Here is a 19,329-nt window from a genome sequence, read left to right as displayed (position 1 = left end):
TCCAGGCCAAACACATACATAAAAAGGCACACTACAAACATCATGAACAAAACATGGGAAAAGAATTACTTTTCATGAATTACTTTTTCAAGAATTACTTTTACATGTCGTCTCAGGGAGGAAGTAACTACCTGAGCAACGTGCCCTTACCCACTAGGAAGCTGAGCGGCAATGTGAAAAACTACATTTCCCGGCATGCCACGGAAACCAACATGGCCGGCAGGAAGCTCAAAACCCAAAGACCACAACTCCCGGCATGCTACGGGGCACGAAGCCTGGCAGTTGCTACAGCGCATGCGCATCTCCTCCGTCTGCAGTACCTCCCTTTCGCCAGCAGGCGGGAGCAGAGAGCGACGCGTCACCGCAGCGCCTCTTCGCCTACAGCACCGCTCGCTGTTCGGCCACCAGGTGACACCAGGCGCCGCCGCGCCACCCTGCTCCATGCATGGGCGGAAACAGAACGGCAGGCACGGCTTCCCAGGCCGTCTGCTCGTTAAGGGAAGCGGCGGGAGCCGCGTGGAACACCACACAAGAACGGCAAGAAAAAGCACCCCGCTCCACGGGCACGGAGGAAGTAACTGCCCATCCTAAAAGGCCCCCTGCTGAGCGGCAACGTGAAACTACAGTTCGCAGCATGCTCTCGAAACCAATGTGGCCGATCAAAAGCCCGGAGCTCAAAGACCACAACTCCCGGCATGCTGTGGGGCAAGACGCTCCCAGCCACCTGACCCAGCTGACACCCCGCCCCAGAGTCAAACCCGTGCTTTCTGATCCGCCGCCTACTACCCCAGCCACAGGTCCCGCAGGACCCAGCCGCCCCAACACCCTTCCCTCCCCTCTGCCACGGACGCCCAGGCCCTCCCTCACCTGCTGCTCCGCAGCAGCCACAGCCCAGGTCACGCTCGCCAATCACTCCCTCTGCGCAGACCAGTCCCAGCACACCTGGCCCAGGGAGCAAACACAGCACAGGCCTACCCCCACCATTGCTGCCCTTGCCCCCCCCGCCTGCAGCCTCCCCAGCAGGGTGGCCCCCACACCCAGATCGCTTGTCTGTGTCCATTGGCTCCCCCATGGACAATAAACACAGGGCCAACACCCCAGCCCCTGCCCCCGCCACACCCAGGAACCTGCACCCAGCAGCACGGCCACAGCCACTTACAGTGTCCACAAACACAGAGGGCAGCACAAGCCGGAAAGCAAACTTTATTAAACTCTTACGCAGGACTCCTGGGAGGGAGACTGCGGCAGAACTCCCTGCCCAGACATTCTCCCCTTCCCCTGGGGGGCTGCGGGGCTCAGGCATCCAGCAGGTCCATCCGTCCGTCTCAGCATCCATGCCCTGGGGAACAGCTGCCTCCTGCAGAAATGGGCTGTGAGGCACAGAAGGAGGAAGAAAAAGGAAAAGGGCACAAGTGGGATACAAGCAGCAAGAGAGGAACTGGGTGGACAGACAGACAGCAGGGCAGAGGGACAGAAGAACCACCTGGGGGGCAGGGAGCGGGACAGGGGTGATCAACGGGGTTGGACAGAGTCCAACAGAGGCACAATTGCGACAGCCAGGATGACCGAGAGTAATAGCAGTTTTACTGACATCAGACAGCATTAGTTTGGGATGAAATCAGAGTTTTGGTTTTTGGATCAGAGATGACTCTGTTGAACAGTCTCTGCCTTTCCAGTATTTGAAAGGAAAAGGCATGAGGATAAGCACACAAGTATGAAGCTATTATTACCAACAGAGATGCTGGAAGTAGGCTTCTCCATATCGCTTTTGGTACTTGTGGAGTAATTGCCTTAAGTAACTAGGCAAATTAAACTAATATTCACATTTTAAAGAAAACGTGCAGCATTGAAAAAGCTTTCAGGGTGGAGGGTAGCTGCGCTACCTAAGCGTTCCCTAGGCCTCCAACTTTACATGCTATTGCACTAGGGGAACTTGGTGTGCTGACTCTAAGGAACAGTACAGAGCGTAGAGCAGAGTGGAGACACCACGGATAGGCTCTGTGATGAGACGGTGACCTGATGCTCTTATGCGCACCAAGACTGATAAGCTGCATGTTTACCATCCTTGTGAGAAAAATCTCAAATAATTTTCTTCAGACAGGATCTTCTGTGAAGCTATTTTATTCGTGATTGCAATGGCGGGCATCCTGTCAATCAGGAACGCATTTTAGTAAACAAATCATAACCTTTTATTCCCTATTACCCGACGCCTGATCACCTCCCCTGTTTCCTCATTGGCTAAGTACTACAGGTTCACAAGCTACTCGACGCTCCTCTATACCACGTATGTACAATTTTTGTGTTTTTTCAACCCTTTAATTTCTCCTTTCTTATGTTTTGAGAACTTGTGATCTTTGTTTTACTGTTCTCACACTGCTCATCTTGTTTTTCTCAAGCTTCTACCTTATTTTGGAACAGTGAGGCCTTCTACTGTCCACTTATCTACAGGTGACCCATTCGGTGATAAACTGGAGCTGATTGATACAGCGGTGCACTAACGGTTAAGAAGAAGGTTACTCACAGGCATAGAGTGGTAACCAGGCTAGAGTAAGAGAAAGTGGGAACCAGTAAGAAGTTGCTAGGCTCGGACGGGCCTATAGAGGGCTATGCATGATCAAAAGGAATGCACTAATCCGAAGTCTGTAACTACGCACGCTAGCTGCGTGCAGTGCATGTAGCTGGTTCAGAAAGCTATATAATATCTGGCATTGGAACAATAAAGGGTCTCCATTTCTCAACTATCTTGGAGTCTGTGTCCTCATTCCCTTCACTTATCTACTTAGCATTTCTCCTTATTATGACTACACGATTACCTTGGAATACAGAAAAGTAATTCTCTACTGCAAAAACACAACTTTGTTTCTCACACCCTGAGCCAACCACCTGTCATGGTTTTGACAGAACGTTGTACTCTAGTGAACTTTTGCTCATTATATCATCACTATAATACCAAACCACACCTCCATCCCAAAAGCTCCATGCCTCCAAGCTGCGACCGCCCCTCACTGAGCACACGCTCTGAATTTTTCAGACCCCTATAGCTTTAAACGAAAGCAAGAAAACTTTACAAATCATAACCAAGATATGCCTGACTAGAGTCACTCAAGCTCCACCTAAAAGGGACAGAAAATAATCACAGAGTCATAGAATATCCCGAATTGGAAGGGATCCACAAGGATCATCGAGCCCAACTCCCGGCATCACACAGGTCAACCCAAAAATTCAGACCATATGACTAAGTGCACAGTCCAAATGCTTCTTAAACTCTGGCAGACTTGGTGAAGCGACTACCGCCCTGGGGAGACTGTTCCAGTGCTCAACAACCCTCTCAGTGAAGAACCTCTTCCTGATGTCTAGCCTGAACCTCTCCTGCTGCAGGTTGACACCATTCCCACGGGTCCTATCACTGGTCTCTAAAGAGAACAGATTGGTGGATAATGTAAATTGGCTTAAGTGAAAGGGGATGTTAGGGAAGATACCATCACGAAGGATACCTTTCTGACTTCCGGGATCAGTCGACGGGCTGAGCCTCTCTTCCCCCCGCACTGGGATGCCGTGGGGTAAGATCTGAATGCTTGGTTGTACCAGGCGTCTCCGTAGAAACTCAGAAATCTCTAGAGCCTTTGTGCCTTTTAATGCGTTAATAGCCAGGACGAGTACCCGTGTATTTCATGCGTGCTCACTTGCTTTTGCGGACAGTGAATTTATCGCCGGCGATCCAAAGAACCTGTGTCCTTGTTGCTGTAATAAACTGCCCTTCGTTGCATTGTTCCTAGCCGTGACAGTTCTCATTGAACGCGACTAGAGCGAGGGCGTGCTACGTTATTGGTGAATCCGTGACCGTGATAGTTCAGTAACCTGAATCCGACCAGACCCGTAACAGTTAGTCAGCTACGCCCCTTAGCGTGACAGTATTTCATAGGGAAAAACATTAAGCCTAAGATTTCCCGTGCCTAAGGCCCTGGGGGTCAGGCAGAGAAGGAACCCGAGACTCTTAGCCATGCGACTCCTGAGAATTGCAGCTTACAGTTAGTCACTCACCGTCTTCCGGTCTCACAGGATGAGGCAGAGGTATAATCAATTCCTTCTCCATCTCTCTGGAAAGAGCTTTTCTCCTATCTATGACAAAGGAAAAAAAAAAAAAGTTGTGATCATGGGAGTCAGTACACAAAGCCACACGCTGTGAATTCACTACTACAGTTAAGATCATTTTTAGTCAAAAAACACCTCGGCAGCAATGTTACCACTGCAAACATAGCGTGGCAAGAAAAATTCCACTCAAGGTAAAGTAAAGGGCAAGCTAAAAGGACGAATGACGTGACCAAAGGCAACTGCAACAACCATCTACCAGATGGTTCCACAGCCCTCGTCCACAGCCCTCAGATTTCACGGTCGTCTTTCCTGACGAATGAATCCTGGAAGAACAGAAAAGATACACAAGGTGTCCTTTGTGGAGCCTTTGGGGAGACTACTGAAAGGAAAACCAAACCAAAAAACTAGGAACAGCAAGTGGCGTGTACGTTGGTTCTGTTAACAGAGTAACGCTAACGTACTAGAAATTTCCACGTTCTTTGCCCTCTACCTTGAAAAAGTCACCCAATTCTGTCAGTGTTCACCGTCGCTTTTTTTTTTTTTTTAATTTTCACGTGGACATCCGAGGAAAACATTTCGAGTCCCTGTCATCAAGGGAGAGGAGAAAAAAAAAAAGAGAGGGATGAGGGGGGAAGAAGCGCAGCCATTCCTTGCCTCGGTAACGCGAGCAAAAAGCTCAGGCGCTCGGCAACAATGTGCTTTGAAAGACAAAACACAGAAGAAACTGCATGTTATTTTATCTCAGCTGTAGAGTCACGTGTATTTGTACCTGCTCATTTATTCATCTGCCAGTTTATTTTGCTACAGACGCTACAGAACGTAGAGACTGCGAGGTTACTACAACCTTTTGTAACCGATTCAATCTTCGGTAGGTATAGCTATCTAAAAGAGCCAACAAAATCCCCTTTGTCGACAGCCATCTGAACTTTTATTGTCTAACAACAGTCCTACAAACATCCCCCGGGATGCTCAACTTCAGAAACTTTCCGTTCAACCTGAGGCAGAACAAGCCCTTACCCTAGACACCTTCACCTGGCTCTCCACTGCTAGCAGAGTAGCACTCCGATACTGCCCAGCACATGCTGCAGCCTACTCGCTTACACATATTTACTGCGGCCTGGTTCGATACGCTCACAGAGAGACCCATGAAATATCCACCCTTTCTTTCAGAAAAGTAAATACATACATACATACGAGACGGTAAGGAAGAAAAGCTGAACGCACGGGATGCCGTCCTTTACCGAGGGGCAGATCCAACATCAGCACAGGGAGCTTTGGGGCATGTGAGCGATCATCTACACCAGCCATCAGGACAAGCCAAACGCATGCACATGAGCCTCGATTTAAAACAAACAAACAAACAAACAAAAAAACCAACACGTTAAGTTCCTTTATAGCTTACGGAAGTACCAACCTACAGCTTAGATGCAGTTGGATTGCATCAGCTTAGGGACTGCCTCCTTCAAAATGCGCGGAGGGGTGGCAAAACCAGTCTCGAAAACCTGTTGCCTAACAGGAGACTGTTGCCTGCTCCTCCATAGGTTACGTTCTTCCAAGCACCGTCCTGTTCCTGGATTTTACCAGCCACAACGGGATGGTCCCACTGGCATGAGTCGGGGACGCTTCGCACAGGGTTTATTTGACGCTGAAGTAAGTCTTCTGCGGGTATAAGTAACGCAGCACGAGATGGAAAGTAAGCTAAGGTACCGTCTGCGGCACAACGCTTGTGCGATATCGGACCTGAGGGGACCAGTCAAAGCCTGCAATAATCGCTGAACGGGTGGGTAAGTAGGGAGCCCTATGGGAAACAGAGCTCGTGTTCTGCGAAGCTCTTTCCCCATCAAGAAGAGGACCTTTTCTATTCAGCGTCTTTACCGAACTTTAGGCTACTTCCTACTCACTTTGGCAAGTTAGCCTCCGTAGAAGCCAAGAGATTTTAAATTGCCAAGCACCATTTATAGTTCCTGTCCTCCGACGACAGGCAATTTCAATCAGGGCGCTAGTTAATAGGAAAGTCTGGCTCTGTTTCACACAAATCAAGTACCTAAACCACAGACAGGAGTCTGCAGAAAGAATGCTTTAAAAGGTGAATTTAAAGAGAAGGATGATACTCACTTTTCCAACATTTCTGCAATGACTGTGGCAAAAAAGGCTGAACCAGGGACGTCTCTATCATCCCCTCTAGGATTTAGCAACTCCATACAGTCATGGGTCAAATACCACAGCTTCAACGCAAGACAGACAGGGACCTCAAAGGTCACGCTTCCGTCTGCGTACCGAGTTCCGCTGGAAAGACCCCCAGCCGCTCAATTCCCAAGCAACTTTGCCACGGCCAGAGCTTACCTGGAGTTTTGCTTTCTCTCGCTGCTCAGTACGGGCCCAAGGCCTCTTTTGTTGCACACAGTTAAAGCAAAACTCTCGGGACATAACCAATAGACAGACAGACAGGCAGAAATTGCCTCTCACGTCTGTCTTGACCGACCACAACCAGAGTTCTGGAAAGCCCTGCAAGCACCGGTTTATTTCTAGGACAACTCTGAAAGCTGAGGCGGGACAAAGGTTAGCCTCTCGTACCACAGACTGAGCAACAAAGAGACAGAACTCGACAGGCCAATTCGTTCTAGGTCTAAGAAGCTACTACAGCTTGGCAGGCACTACGTGGCTTTCCTTTGTGCTTCCCCGCACCGAGCAGTTCGCGCTTCTGCAAATTCGATTAAGCCTTTGAGCCTGGGCTGCAGGAAGTTTACGAGCACGCCTCGGTTTCACCCGGAGGTCGCTGCGACTTACCCGGACAGCTGGGACAGACGGGCTGCTCTTTCTCCTGGGAAACCTGCGACTGCAGCACGCCAGCTGCAGCTTTCCTCCCTTCAGCTGCTGCGCCACCTTCGCTCGGCGACAAACCCCGCAGGGGTCCCAGCGGCGGGGAGCTGCTTCTGCCCTGGTGAGTCGCAGGGAAAGGAGAGAGCCGGCCGTCAGCACGCGGGGGGAGGAAAACCTCCGAGGCGCAGCCCGACGATCGAGCGCAGCGAGGACCCGCGCCCGGCCGCCGCAGCCCCCACCCCTCCCGGCCCGACGCTCCGGGGAAGCGCCCCCGAAGGCTCTCGCTCGCCTCACCGCCGGCAGCCGCGCTCGCAGCCAGCGGCAACCTGCGCCTCCCGGCGCGCACGGCCCGGCCCCGGCCCCGGCTCGGGGAAAGACCGGCCGCGCACCACAGAACTACAGCTCCCAGCATGCCGCGGGACGGAGCAGTCCATCCAACCCGGAGTCAGCAAAGCGCACGCAACCGCCCCCCCCCCCCCGCGCCGCTTCGCCCCCCTCTCCCCCAGCCCTCCGAAGCCCCGCGCAGTGCAGACCCCGCCGCACGCCCGGCCCGCTCCGCTCCGCTCCGGCGCGGCGCCGCCCCCGCCCCGCACAAGGGCCGTTTCCGCAGAAGCCGCTGACCGCGTGGCGCCCCAACCGCCCGCCGCCTCGCCCCCTCCCGGCTCGGCCCGGCCCGGCCGGCCCCGGGGCGGCACCGACCACCAACCTCGTTGCGGCACCGCGCCTCAGCGGCCCGGCCCGGTCCGGCCCAAGCCCGTCCCGTTCCATAACTAGCCGAGCCAAGCACGGCCCGGCCGCTTATGCCCGTAGTGCCAGCAAGCCCTGCATGCCACTTCCGCCCTCGGTTCCCAGCCAATCATGGAGTGTTTCCGCCCTCAGTTAAGGCACGCCCTGACGGCACTTCCGCCCTCATGTTCCCAGCCAATCACGGCGTGTTTCCGCCCTCAGTGAAGGTTGGCCCTGACGCTACTTCCGCCCGCGGTTCCCAGCCCTGTACAGAGCCGTCCCGGCACGGCTCCCGTTCCGGAGAAGGGCGCCGCCATTTTGCCGCGGGCAGGGGTCCTGCCGTGCAGCCCGGCTCCCACTCCTTAGGCGAGCCGGCCGGCTCCGCGCATGCGCGGAAGCAGAGCGGCAGGCAGGGCTTCCTGGAGCAGCGCTAATGTGCAAGCTTAAAAAAAAAAAAAAAAGGCCAAAAAAAACCTCACAGCTTTATGCTTTTACACAACTTAGGGCAGAGGTTGCCCCTGTGGTGCCTTTTTTGTTTGTTTGTTTGTTTTAATAAGGTCAGGTATGCTTGGTCTTCTCTCATTGCAATGGCGGGCGTCCTGCAAGTATGTCGTAACCTTGCATTATTCCCTATTACCCGACGCTTGATTCCTCCTGTTTCCTCCCTGGCTGAGTTCTACAGGTTCACAAGCTACTTGACGCTCACTACTGTACCCTAGATGTACAATTTTAGTTGATCAACCATTAATTTCCCCTCTTCCTTTTTTTTTCTCCTCTCCTTCTCTCGTGACTAGAGGGCCCGTAATTTTTGTTTTTACTGATTTTGCACTGCTCGTCCTGTTTTTCTTAACTATCCCCCTTATTCTGGGACAGCAGGACCTTCCCTTTATCTTCTTAACATAGTCCCCGCTGCTATGCTACTGTCGTGCCAGCACAATCACTTTTGAATATACAAGGTTAGTGGAATTTTCCACTGCAAACAAAACACCTTCTATTGCAAAAACACAACTCTGTTTCTCACAACTCCCCCCCCTTCTTTTCTTACTCCTACTGTTGTTTTTGCACCTCTTCGCATCCCCCACCTTTTTCCAACATTAGGGCGCAGTATTTTTCTTTGGATGTCACGGCCATGACAGATACACAATGCCGTTACTATTATAACAACAAATAATTGTTTGAGCCAATTCTATTCAGGTAACCACGAAGTTAAGTTTCTCCCAACTGTTTCTAAATCCCCAGGAAGCGTCATCTTCAGCCGCTCTATGTAGGATCTCGTTTTTTTTTCCCCAAACATTTTTGAGATCAGTCAAATTTGTCCCGTTTGATCTACACGTATACAGCAACTAGCATTAATTATATGCATTAATTGCATGCTCCTCCTTGTGAGGCTAGTAATAAATCTAGTACCATTCGATTCTGGAGTACTATTTTTGACAAACTTGTTACCTCCTTTCGTAGTGCCTGGACCGCACCCAGAGTGTTATTTGCTAGTTCTTCAGTTAGAACTGAGATATTTACAATAGCTTTTTCTAATTCACTCACCCCTAACCAAGGTAAAAACCACCTTGCAAAACTGTGAAATGCCCCGTTTCTTTTTACTAGAGGATCATCTGGAGTCCTCTTAATTCTGCACAGAGTCTTGGGGGGGCTTTGGCTTTGTGGGTCTTCAATAATAGTTACATTTGGAATTATTGCCCCCCAGGATGCAAGCTCCCTTCCATCCTAGGGGGAAAACCTTCCTGGCTTGATTGCCACATAGCCAGTAACAACCCTTGCCATTTGGGACAGGCCGTTCGGTTACGGGATTCTCCCGTTGTATCTGGTGCGCGTTATGTATATTAGCATTCCCGTAGCTACCATACTCAGTACAGTACAGATAATTCCCTACTTCATAGATAACATTTCCACACCCAGGGGTAGGTACTATTGTCCCGTGAGCTTCTATCAATGTCGTTTAAAAGGCACCTTTGATAACACGCTATGTTGTAGCCAGGATTATGGTAGGGAGCTCAGCTTCAAAATCTGTTCCTGCCCAGGACTGAGTATGATGTGTCATTTTTAGAAATCTAGAGAATCCAGACACAGTTACTGCTGGTAACGGAATAGCAATCGGGGACAAGGCCTCTTCAGTGTTTCTAGGCATCTGGGTGCAAATCCAACAATTGTTGTGAGACAGAACTCAAGAGGTGTTCTGGATTAATTGGGAATGCTGATTTCCCCCCCCGTCCTATCACTAACCCATTACTTATATAAGCTTAAAATGCGTCGTCTCTCTCTCTCTCTCTCTCTCTCTCTCCACCCCCTATAATAATTAAGAAAAACAATCAAATTCACAAACTAATAAGGATTCTTCTGGTGGGGATTAAATACCACCCCTCCTCCTCCCCCCTCCTCCCCCTCTTTCTTTTTCTCCTTTGTTTCCTTTGAACAGTTCCTCCTAAGGAACGGCACGCCAGCCAAGACGCTTCCAATGCAACACCCTCCTCAGAAGCAAAACGGTAGTCAACTGACCTGCTCTGCTACTGAAGTCAGATAGACAACTGCTAGGCAACTCCCCGCCTCCCTCTGCCAACCACTCCCCAACACACACAGTATTTGCCCCTTGACTTAATTCTCAGGGGTCAGAATCCATCCTCAACACGGACCACAGAAACCTACTAGGATGTTGCTAGTTTCTTCTTCATCACCTGAAAAGAAGAGTCGCACAGAGGTGGACCAATAGACTACCAAACCAAAAACCATCCCTGTTTTTCAACTTTTCTCCACTCACCTTCCCGATCAAGGTTTAGCACTTCCATTTGCCATGCCAAGCCAAGGTCATGTGGGTGAGACCGAGAAGAAAGAACAAACAAACATGAAATCGGATGTCGTTTCTGTGACTGTTATGCAGATGCAGAGATCTTGGAGTCTAAGCACACAGTGGTTTGTGTTCAAGAAATGTTACTGAGAAGTTTGGCTAGGTTTAAGTCTGTCTTGCTATTTCCTTTTCCTTTCTACTTTCTAAGCTCACAGGTATTTCTTTCCCCATATTTATGACCATAAAGTTTCTATGAAGGCATAACAGAATTGGGGCTAATTGCATACTGTAAAATTAGAGATCTGAGATTTACCTTTCAGGATATGGCTGCTTCTCAGTAGCAAAAGCAAATAACAGTTGTGAAAATACTCTGCATGAAGAAAGCATGACATGTAACAAACATTTATTAAAAAGGACTGTACAGACAACTTTAACAGGTTACTCCTGGTCAGAAGAATAAAATATTTAGAACACAGAAGCCAGTGAAACTCCAGGTATTGCTAAAATATCTAAATGCTAAAATGGAAAACCCATGTCGGAGGACTTAGAAAACTGTAAAATAAGAGAAAGCACTTTCATTTATTTATTTAAAGTGCTAATAAAGTCTTGACTTCTTGGTTAGTCAGGTATTTAGAACAGCACCTCAATGGCTATTCTTTCACAAGCAGATTCTGTAACTTGAAGCCATTGGCAGGTTCAGTCAGCCGCAAGTGTGCCATTTAGAAATTTAAAGTTAAAATTCAGTAAGCGCAATTATTAGAATTTGGCTTTTCTCCACAGATAATGGTGTCCTTGGCACTAAAGTTTGAACAACTACTCAACCCTGACCTGGGTGTGAATATTTCTGAAGTCATTAAACACAGTACAATGCTCTCATCCTTTTAGTGTGATCTTATGGCGGGGCGGTGGCTTGTGAATTCTGTGCCACTTGGTTGCAAAAGAACAGGACTATACCATTTGAAACAAGTGAGGAAGTAGGAAACAGCCCTGGAAACCATCTACAACAAAAGAATCCAGTGATTCTGTTATCGTTTGATTACTCATTGAAAAGGGAATGACAAAGCCAGGGTCAAACCAGAGGTTAGTAATGGAAAAGTCCTGTAAACTATTCAAGGCTTAAATAGCCTCTCAGCATCCACAACAGGGGTTTCTTTGTGGCTATCAAGAGAATCTAAGCTAAATAAGAATGAATTTAAGCCACGTGAAGAAATATCCTGGAAGAACTTTAGGTACAACGTAAGAGGCCATTGTTGCTTCACAGTGCAGAAGTGCCATAGTTTTATAGTAAAAACTGTTCTTCAGACAGCTTCCTCCTCTGACTAACTGAACAAGGAATCAGTATTTCGTAATTATCTCTCAAGTCTCTTGAGAAAGGTAGCAGGGAGAAAAAGGGCCAAGGCTGTCACAAGAAGAGCTCTTCAGTTAACTTTCTTAATTAATCTGTGAGAGAAAATATTAATAGTTCCCTAAGAAAGATACTGCTCCCCCCCCCCCCATGCCCCCAGTATCCCTTATTAAATAATATGGATTTGTCTCCTTGAAGTAGTTTGACTCATTCTCAGCAACACAAACTATTCATATGACTGAACTTCATAAAGGATGTGAAAACAGATTTCTAAACACTAATATGTGATTGATACAAATACAGTATGTCATACACACATCTTTTTCTCTTTAAAAATATTAACAAAAAACTTGTTAAACATGAGGGCACTAAGGACTAGTTTAAAAAAAAAAAAAGTAAAAATACAGAACTGTTATACAAAGTTAAGAAATGGTGTTTTAGAATGATGTTATGAATCATTAAGCATGCTTCAGTTTAGAGCTCTAGAGATCTCCAAAGAAACAAAGAACCTGGCAAAGTAACAGCAAAGTAAGAACAGCTTGGACTAACCCCACTTATTTTGGGACTTTCAGGACTGTAAGTCAGTTCTACATATCTGTGCCTCTTCATGCACTACTTCATTGCGAGCCATTCACCCACTCTCCATTGTCACTACTTCTGAAACTTAGCAACATCTACCATAAAAGTATGCTGTTTTCATGCATGCAGTTTGGAGGAAAGAGTCCATATGCTGTTCTTTAACTCTGTGTATGTTTTCCTTTAAGCTCAGTAGGAATTGCTCTGAGTAGGATACACAGCATATGGCCTCTCTGACATTTAAAAACAGAACCCAGTATTTGTGTTGGAAACATGCAGAAGGATAGTTAGGGCACTACTGCCATCTGGTGAAGGGAGGACAGGGTCATGCTCTCCTCCATCATCGCTCAGAGACCGAATCCCAGTAATGCAGCTCACAGAATCTGCTTTTTACATGTTGTCAGGGGCACATAGTCCATATTCTGCCTCTACTGTTGACAGATGTTTATTTGGCTATCAAACGTTAAAATGGGAGAATACTGACTGAACTTGGCATAAATTATAAGGCTATATTCAATAAAATATTCATGTACGTTATGGATGAGTTTGGAAATTAATGGCAATGTGTGTGATTTGGACAGTAGAAGTGTTTTATGTGTATTTGTAGAGTCCACAGCATTTCACAAAGTTCTGACCAGAGACTTGGGGCTTCCTTGTCCTTCGTTTTTAACAAGCAAAATTCTCAATATATCCAATCTAGCATAATAGTAGAAGAAAACATGGGCTAAAAAGAGAGGCTGAATGCAAACAGGCAGTCCCTGTCTCCTGAACTTAGTGAAAAGAATATATAATACTTAAGATCAGTTTAGTCAACAAAGTTGGTGACAAAACTGGAATTAGAAATGAGTAAGTCTGAAGGCCCTGTTCTGTAGTTGGGTCACTGCCACCCTCCCTGTTGGAGAAAACTGCAGCTGCATGAGATGAAATAGGGAAGACAGAGATAAAGGGAGGGGTCTGCAGGATCCTCTAATTGGGGTTCTTTTGTCACACATGCAGAGTAAGAAAGAAAAAAAAACAGGATGAAAAACTAACTTCATAACGGCTTATTAAAAGATACAACAATAGGAAGTTTTGGTCAGGGAGAGAAACAACCCCCCCCCAAAAAAAGGAAGCAAAAAAAACCAGGCAGTTCTAGTGAAATACATCATTTTTTAGTTGACACTGTTCCCAGCGCATGTTATTAAACTTCCCTGTGATCCAACAGATGATACGTCTGCCAAAGATTGCTGCAGAAAACGTGGGAGACGTGCAGAATGGCTACTGTTGTAGTCTGTGGACATAGAGGTTTGAGGTATTTGATGCATGTTTCCTAGAGAACTACAGTAAGCTTGTTTGCCCTAGAGCCTAGGAGGACTACTAATGTATTAATTTAAACCTTATATTTAAATCAATTAGTCTTCTGACTGCTGAAAATAATATCACATTAAGATGTTAAAGATGACACAAATTATGCCATTTTTAGTACTTCACACACAGACTATAACTGGATCCCTCCTCCAAATTTTAAGCCAAATTTGATGGAATGATACAATCAAACTCCAATAAATCAAAATTCACTTGTGTCCTTAATACACTGATTTCTTGTATAAACCATTTCTTTTTTTTCCTGAACATGTCCCACATTAAAAAAAAAAAAAAAGTGCTACTTGATACCCAAGCCTACACAATCGTACCAGCATGGAAAACAAATTGTTCTTTAGTGAAACAAACAAACAAACAGATTTTTCTGCATTTCAAATGGTATCCTGTTATCAGAAAATAGGAAAATAAGAATAATATGTTAGTAACTTCTGTTTTTAAAAATACATAAAAGCATTTGTAGTAATCACATTTGGCCAGTAGGTGTAGTCTGGCATTTAGGATACCTGCATAAGAATTCTGTGTTGCTTATGAGTCCAAAAGATGGAATGACTGAAATGTTAAATTGTAGCACCATTAGTACTTATTCTCTTAAAACTAAATCCTAAGGACCAGAAGGAAATTAAGACAGGACAGGAACATTGTGCTTACATTGCATTGGATAGAAAACAATGGGTTGGTCATACTTGAGTCTGCACTTCAGTAAAGTCTGGCCAAATTTACAGTTCTACTGGAAGGGTAGTGGAAGAGGTCACATTTTGCTCGTCAGTCTTCTGGGTTTCATTCATCCTGTTTCCTCTTGGGCTTTTTGGGATTCCGAGATCGGCTCTTTGCTTTGCAGAGTGGACATATGGGTGCATTCCGATGAATTTGTTGGTGACACGATAAACATGCCTGAAACGCGACATTGCAGCCTTTTGTTATAAACATTTAAGTGGCATTGATACATGGGTTATTGAGTATCAATACTGAAAAAAATAATCAAGGCAAGACTTCTTGCCTTTAAGGGCAAACCAATGCTAAATTTTATATCCAGGTCTCTAGACTGTACAGTAACTTCAGGCCAAAGGAAAAAGTAACGAATCTCATTGTATTTAAACTACAGTTCAGCAAACACATGATTCAGGCCTGTATCAATAATCTCAGAATTAAATTCCATTTCATTTTAAGCTTTCCATGTGCTTTAAAGATGTCTACAAGGGTAACAGCTCACTGAGTCAGAGAAGTTATAGTGAAGTCTGACTGCAATTTCACAGCATTCAAGGCAGAGAGGGTGATTAGATTAATTCTACATATTTAACACAAGATACAGCACTCTACCCTTTTGTTCCATACTCAGCCCTCGAACTTCCATTTGACCGAAGTGTATTGCTCTCAGAAAGGATTTTTGCTGACCTAACTCTAGATAGTAAGTACATAACTATGAAATGTACTTACCTCAGTTTGCCTTCCTACTCCATAAATCTCTGAAACTAGGGTGGGATGGATAGTATGCAATTACTTTTCTGTTTCTACTAACTACAGAAAGAGCTGAGTATAACTGTTCAAAGTAGTACACCTCACTTAAGTGCTTACAGTTAGGTTGAACTAATCCACACATTAATCTTGATTTGAAGATACCAAGAAATACAGAATCAATCACCTTCTCTGGTAATTTCTACCATGAATAGTTATATTTCCTCATAAAATATGTGCATTGCTTCTAATATGTACCCATTGTGGATTACCTCCCAGCTATTGGTCTTTCTTTTACCCAGCATCTTTCTTCCATGCCTTTCTCTCACATGAAACACAAAATGAGTGAGAATTGCCTGCATCTCTATGGAGATTCTTAGGTCATAAAGGAGTCAAAATAAAGCCTTGTCAACCCTTGATGACTGGTGCTACTAGTTTAAGTCTGCTGGGATTGCTTTTGATATGAACTCCTGCAGAAAAAAAATCAGAATCAGGATGCATCATTTTTACTTTTTGTAAATACTGATCAATTTTATAAACATTGTATATTTCAATGACACAAGAGAAAAAACGGCACATTCCATCTCCTGACCTTCATTGGAGGTGGCTGTTGTCTGAAAGTTGCTGTCTGTCTGGTATCTTGTTTCCTAGCCACTTGCAGCTGTTGGGCAGCTGCTGCAGCTGCAGCCAGAGACTCTGGAATGGGAGGCTCCTGTGGTTCTGTCTGCCATTCTGCTTTCTGCTTTTCAAAGTAGCTAGACCAAAAAAAAAATTTAAATAAAAATAAAAAAATAAACACCTTCTGGACTATTTCATTATTTTTAAGGGATAATTTGTGTTAAAATATAATGGACCATATTTCTCTATTACATTTCCCCATTAGAGTCAAATTGCCTACATTTAGACACCTTTTGGACTAATTCTTAAATGGAGTTGCTGGTATTTTCCTCTACATTTAAGCACATCAGACAGATTTCAGAAGAATGGAAATGACTGTTAGCTTCTAAGGCATCTTGATTTACAACTAAATATAAAACTAATAGGCTAGAAAATATACAGTGTACATACTTAATCTTTAACAGCTTTAGATGTACCACTGCCAAACTCTCTATTTCTATATTTTATCCTGTTAATATTTTTAATGCAATAGATTTATACATTTCTTTGTAGTGTCACGCTGCTTTGAGCGGAAAACTGCATTTCCGAAGAAATTCTGAGAAATCTTGAAAACTGTGTCAGTTAAAGCGATGCCAAATGTGCAGGGCATTAAGAAATGTAGTGTTCTTAAAACATCAATTGCATTTAAAACTGATCTGTTAAACAAACGATACTGTTCTTTGAATAGTAGCTAATTCTGCCGCCTTCTAGGTTATGCCTTGAAAAATGAAACTGAGGTCATTATCCAAATCTATTCCACATCTAGGGTAAACTTTTAGTTTTTATGGTCACAGGTAGATGTCTAAATGGCACTGCCATGTGCATGCAGCAAAAAAGAAAAAATATGACTAGCAGTACCACAAACCAATTGAAGAATAATTGCTTTGTATGCCTTTCTTGTATTGTCTTCTATCTCTGCTAAACAAGCAAAAAAACAACATGAAGAAAATACCTTGTTAGAAAAAAACAATATACAATATAAAATCTAGAGAAACAAACTCTTGAATTTTTACATATCATATGTAGAGTTTGCAGCTTGGAATAATCTAACTTCCAACAAATTCAAATAATGTTATCAGATACATGTACTCCCACATCTCTTTTTTGATAACTTTTTCTTTTCATGCATACCTCTTAAGTTATTTCTTCCACCTACCAAACAAAGTAGAATGACAAAACCAAAGAATAAAATCAAGAGCTAGACTATTAGTTAGATTTATAAATATAAACCCAGATAATGTTTGCTTTGGAGACTTACTCAAGGGACAGTTTCTCTTCCTCCTCACACAGATCTGGCAGCCTCTGCAAGCCCAGAGTCATCCGCAGAGCATCTACATGCTCCTTCAGGGGTTTGTACTCCTCGTGCAGGCGACGAGTAGATTCCAAGAGCTTGTTGAGATCATTCTCAGATTGCTTGATAGTGTTCTCCATCTGAAATAGATTCCCCTATAATTAATTAATTATAATTGTATTAATTTCCTTCTGGCTGGTGCTTCTTACTGTACTCTGGTAATGTTTGGTGGTTCTACTCAGTGATGAAGGTAAACTCTTGCTAAGAACTTCACAAATATCGTGTTTTCCCCAAATCCCTTTTCTTCAGAAAAAACACAAAACATAAAAACCAAACCAAAACAAAAAGCAATCAAAAGTCCCAGCTAGCTGCCTTCAGCTGCTGGATGAGAAGAGACTAACAGGAAGAATGGTTTTCTATGGGACTGTCAGAATGATGTTACTATGACTAATGGTGAGGTTGTAGCTAGAATGGGCTTGGCAACCTAACCCCTTGGTCCAAATGCTTTCTAAGCTCACATTACAAAATATCCCACCTTTCACAGACAGGAAAAAAACAATTAGCATGAAATAAATTTAATTGGCACTTTTTATAGGATCCTAGGATGGTGTTGTAAAGTCCAGATTATTCAACCAATCATAGTTCATTGATGTGTGCAATTCCACAACCTGTGGCTTGATTCATACACAACTGTCTTAGACTGCCTGCAGCTGGACTGTTGCATACCACATTAATATCAGCATGGATCAGACGCAGCTCCTCTACATGGGCCATCTTCTCTTGCAGCAGCAGGTCCATTTCCTGTTTGTATTCTTTCAGGTGCCTCTCCTCAGACTCCAAAGCTTCAAATTCTGCTTTCAGTCGCGCCTTTATTTTTTCCATCTGCAAAGTCTTATTCCTGGATCCCAGTGATAATTACAAATATAGAGGGACAACAGTAAGTCACTGCAAAATATTTGTCAAGGTGTCACTTTATAGATGAATAGATGGAAGAAGCAGGTAGCAGTAATAGGCAAGGGTGAAACTAAGTATGCCTGAAAAAACATAAGGTGTAATGACAGAACTGAATTCTAATCCCAGCTCTTTTGCTGAGCATTTCTAATGTATGAGATTATATCAAACTTTCATATACAGAATTATGAAACGAAGAGTACATTGTAAAAATGTAACAGTTACTGCAGATTTAGAGAATTTGTACTAAGAGTTCTACTGTATCAATTTACTGAGATTAAAACCTAGTTCCAAAGCAGAGAAATCCAGAAAATATGAAAGGTTTTAAACAGGATTCGGTGATACATAAAATGAAATGGAAGTTACTATAATATCCTATACATTGACCACCACTATGTGGACAGTAATTTGAACTGCTACAATGCTAACTTCAAGTTCAGATTAAAGAAAATTCCAGAGCAATGACATGTCAGAGTAGTAAAAACTCAAGATGACATTCACCACCACCATCCCGTTTGTAGGTACACCATGACAAGTTCTTGGTTCTTTGCTAAAATCTCGTACCTTTCACATATTTGTAAGTGTTTCTACCAATGTCCTGCATTCTAATTAAAAAAAAAAAGTGCCAATCTGTCATTCCATTGCAAAAGTGTTTAGAAACCCAGTCCATTTCTCTCTCTTCAAAGCTAACAATTAAGGGGTGTGAGTTTCAGTCATCAGACAGCTTTAAGCAGCAGAACAGTCTACTGCTCTTGTGATTCAGTAGTTGTACTAGTCATTGAAAAGAGCAAACAAACTGCTCTTGTTCCTGGTCTTGTTTCTGTGATTCTGTGATTTAGTTAACCAAGAAGTCTTAGTTATTTTTCCTGTACTTTAGGTTAGAATATGATACGCCATAACCCAGGTGTCAACAACACTTAAATGTTTATAACAAGAACCTGCAATGTCACATTTCAGGTAATTGTACAGTACCACCTCTGGCCTTCCTTGTTATACTTGGCTTTAACAGAGTTACTGTTTTCTCTTGCTCCAACCAAGATTCCCAAAGAAATTTTAGAGCTAGCCTGAGGACTCTTCTTTAAAGTATATGGCAAGTGTCTGTATAGATTCTATTCTTGCTTCTGTTTGACTGGATCTCTCCTGTCACCCCCCCTCTTGGGAAGACTCACATATGCCTTTGAATCCTTTGTTCCTGTTTTCCAAATCAGTCTCAATGAGTGCAGTAACTGCTTATGCCCCAAGTTTCGTTAATCCTTTTAC

The 19,329-nt window shown here is 44.5% G+C and overlaps 1 protein-coding gene across 1 annotated transcript in view; it reads right to left on the bottom strand.

Moving 5' to 3' along the window:
- ZC4H2 (zinc finger C4H2-type containing) overlaps positions 1-19,329 on the bottom strand; it is a 54,614-nt gene that overhangs the window by 25,533 nt on the left and 9,752 nt on the right. Inside the window, exons 4-12 of the mRNA XM_083797338.1 lie at positions 17,845-18,016; positions 17,086-17,258; positions 15,763-15,925; positions 7,619-14,609; positions 6,880-7,030; positions 5,283-5,429; positions 4,042-4,676; positions 3,495-3,858; positions 151-1,357 (exon numbers count right to left, since the gene is read on the bottom strand). Coding sequence (XP_083653464.1) covers positions 14,496-14,609; positions 15,763-15,925; positions 17,086-17,258; positions 17,845-18,016 — 622 coding nt within the window. The 3' untranslated portion in view covers positions 151-1,357; positions 3,495-3,858; positions 4,042-4,676; ... (1 more) ...; positions 6,880-7,030; positions 7,619-14,495. The remainder of the gene's footprint in view (positions 1-150; positions 1,358-3,494; positions 3,859-4,041; positions 4,677-5,282; positions 5,430-6,879; positions 7,031-7,618; positions 14,610-15,762; positions 15,926-17,085; positions 17,259-17,844; positions 18,017-19,329) is intronic.

This window comes from Anser anser (assembly GCF_964211835.1).
Source record: "Anser anser genome assembly, chromosome: 13".
NCBI lineage: Eukaryota > Metazoa > Chordata > Aves > Anseriformes > Anatidae > Anser > Anser anser.
The sequence above is the reverse complement of the archived record's forward strand: the minus strand, read 5'-3'. Positions and strand labels throughout refer to the sequence as shown.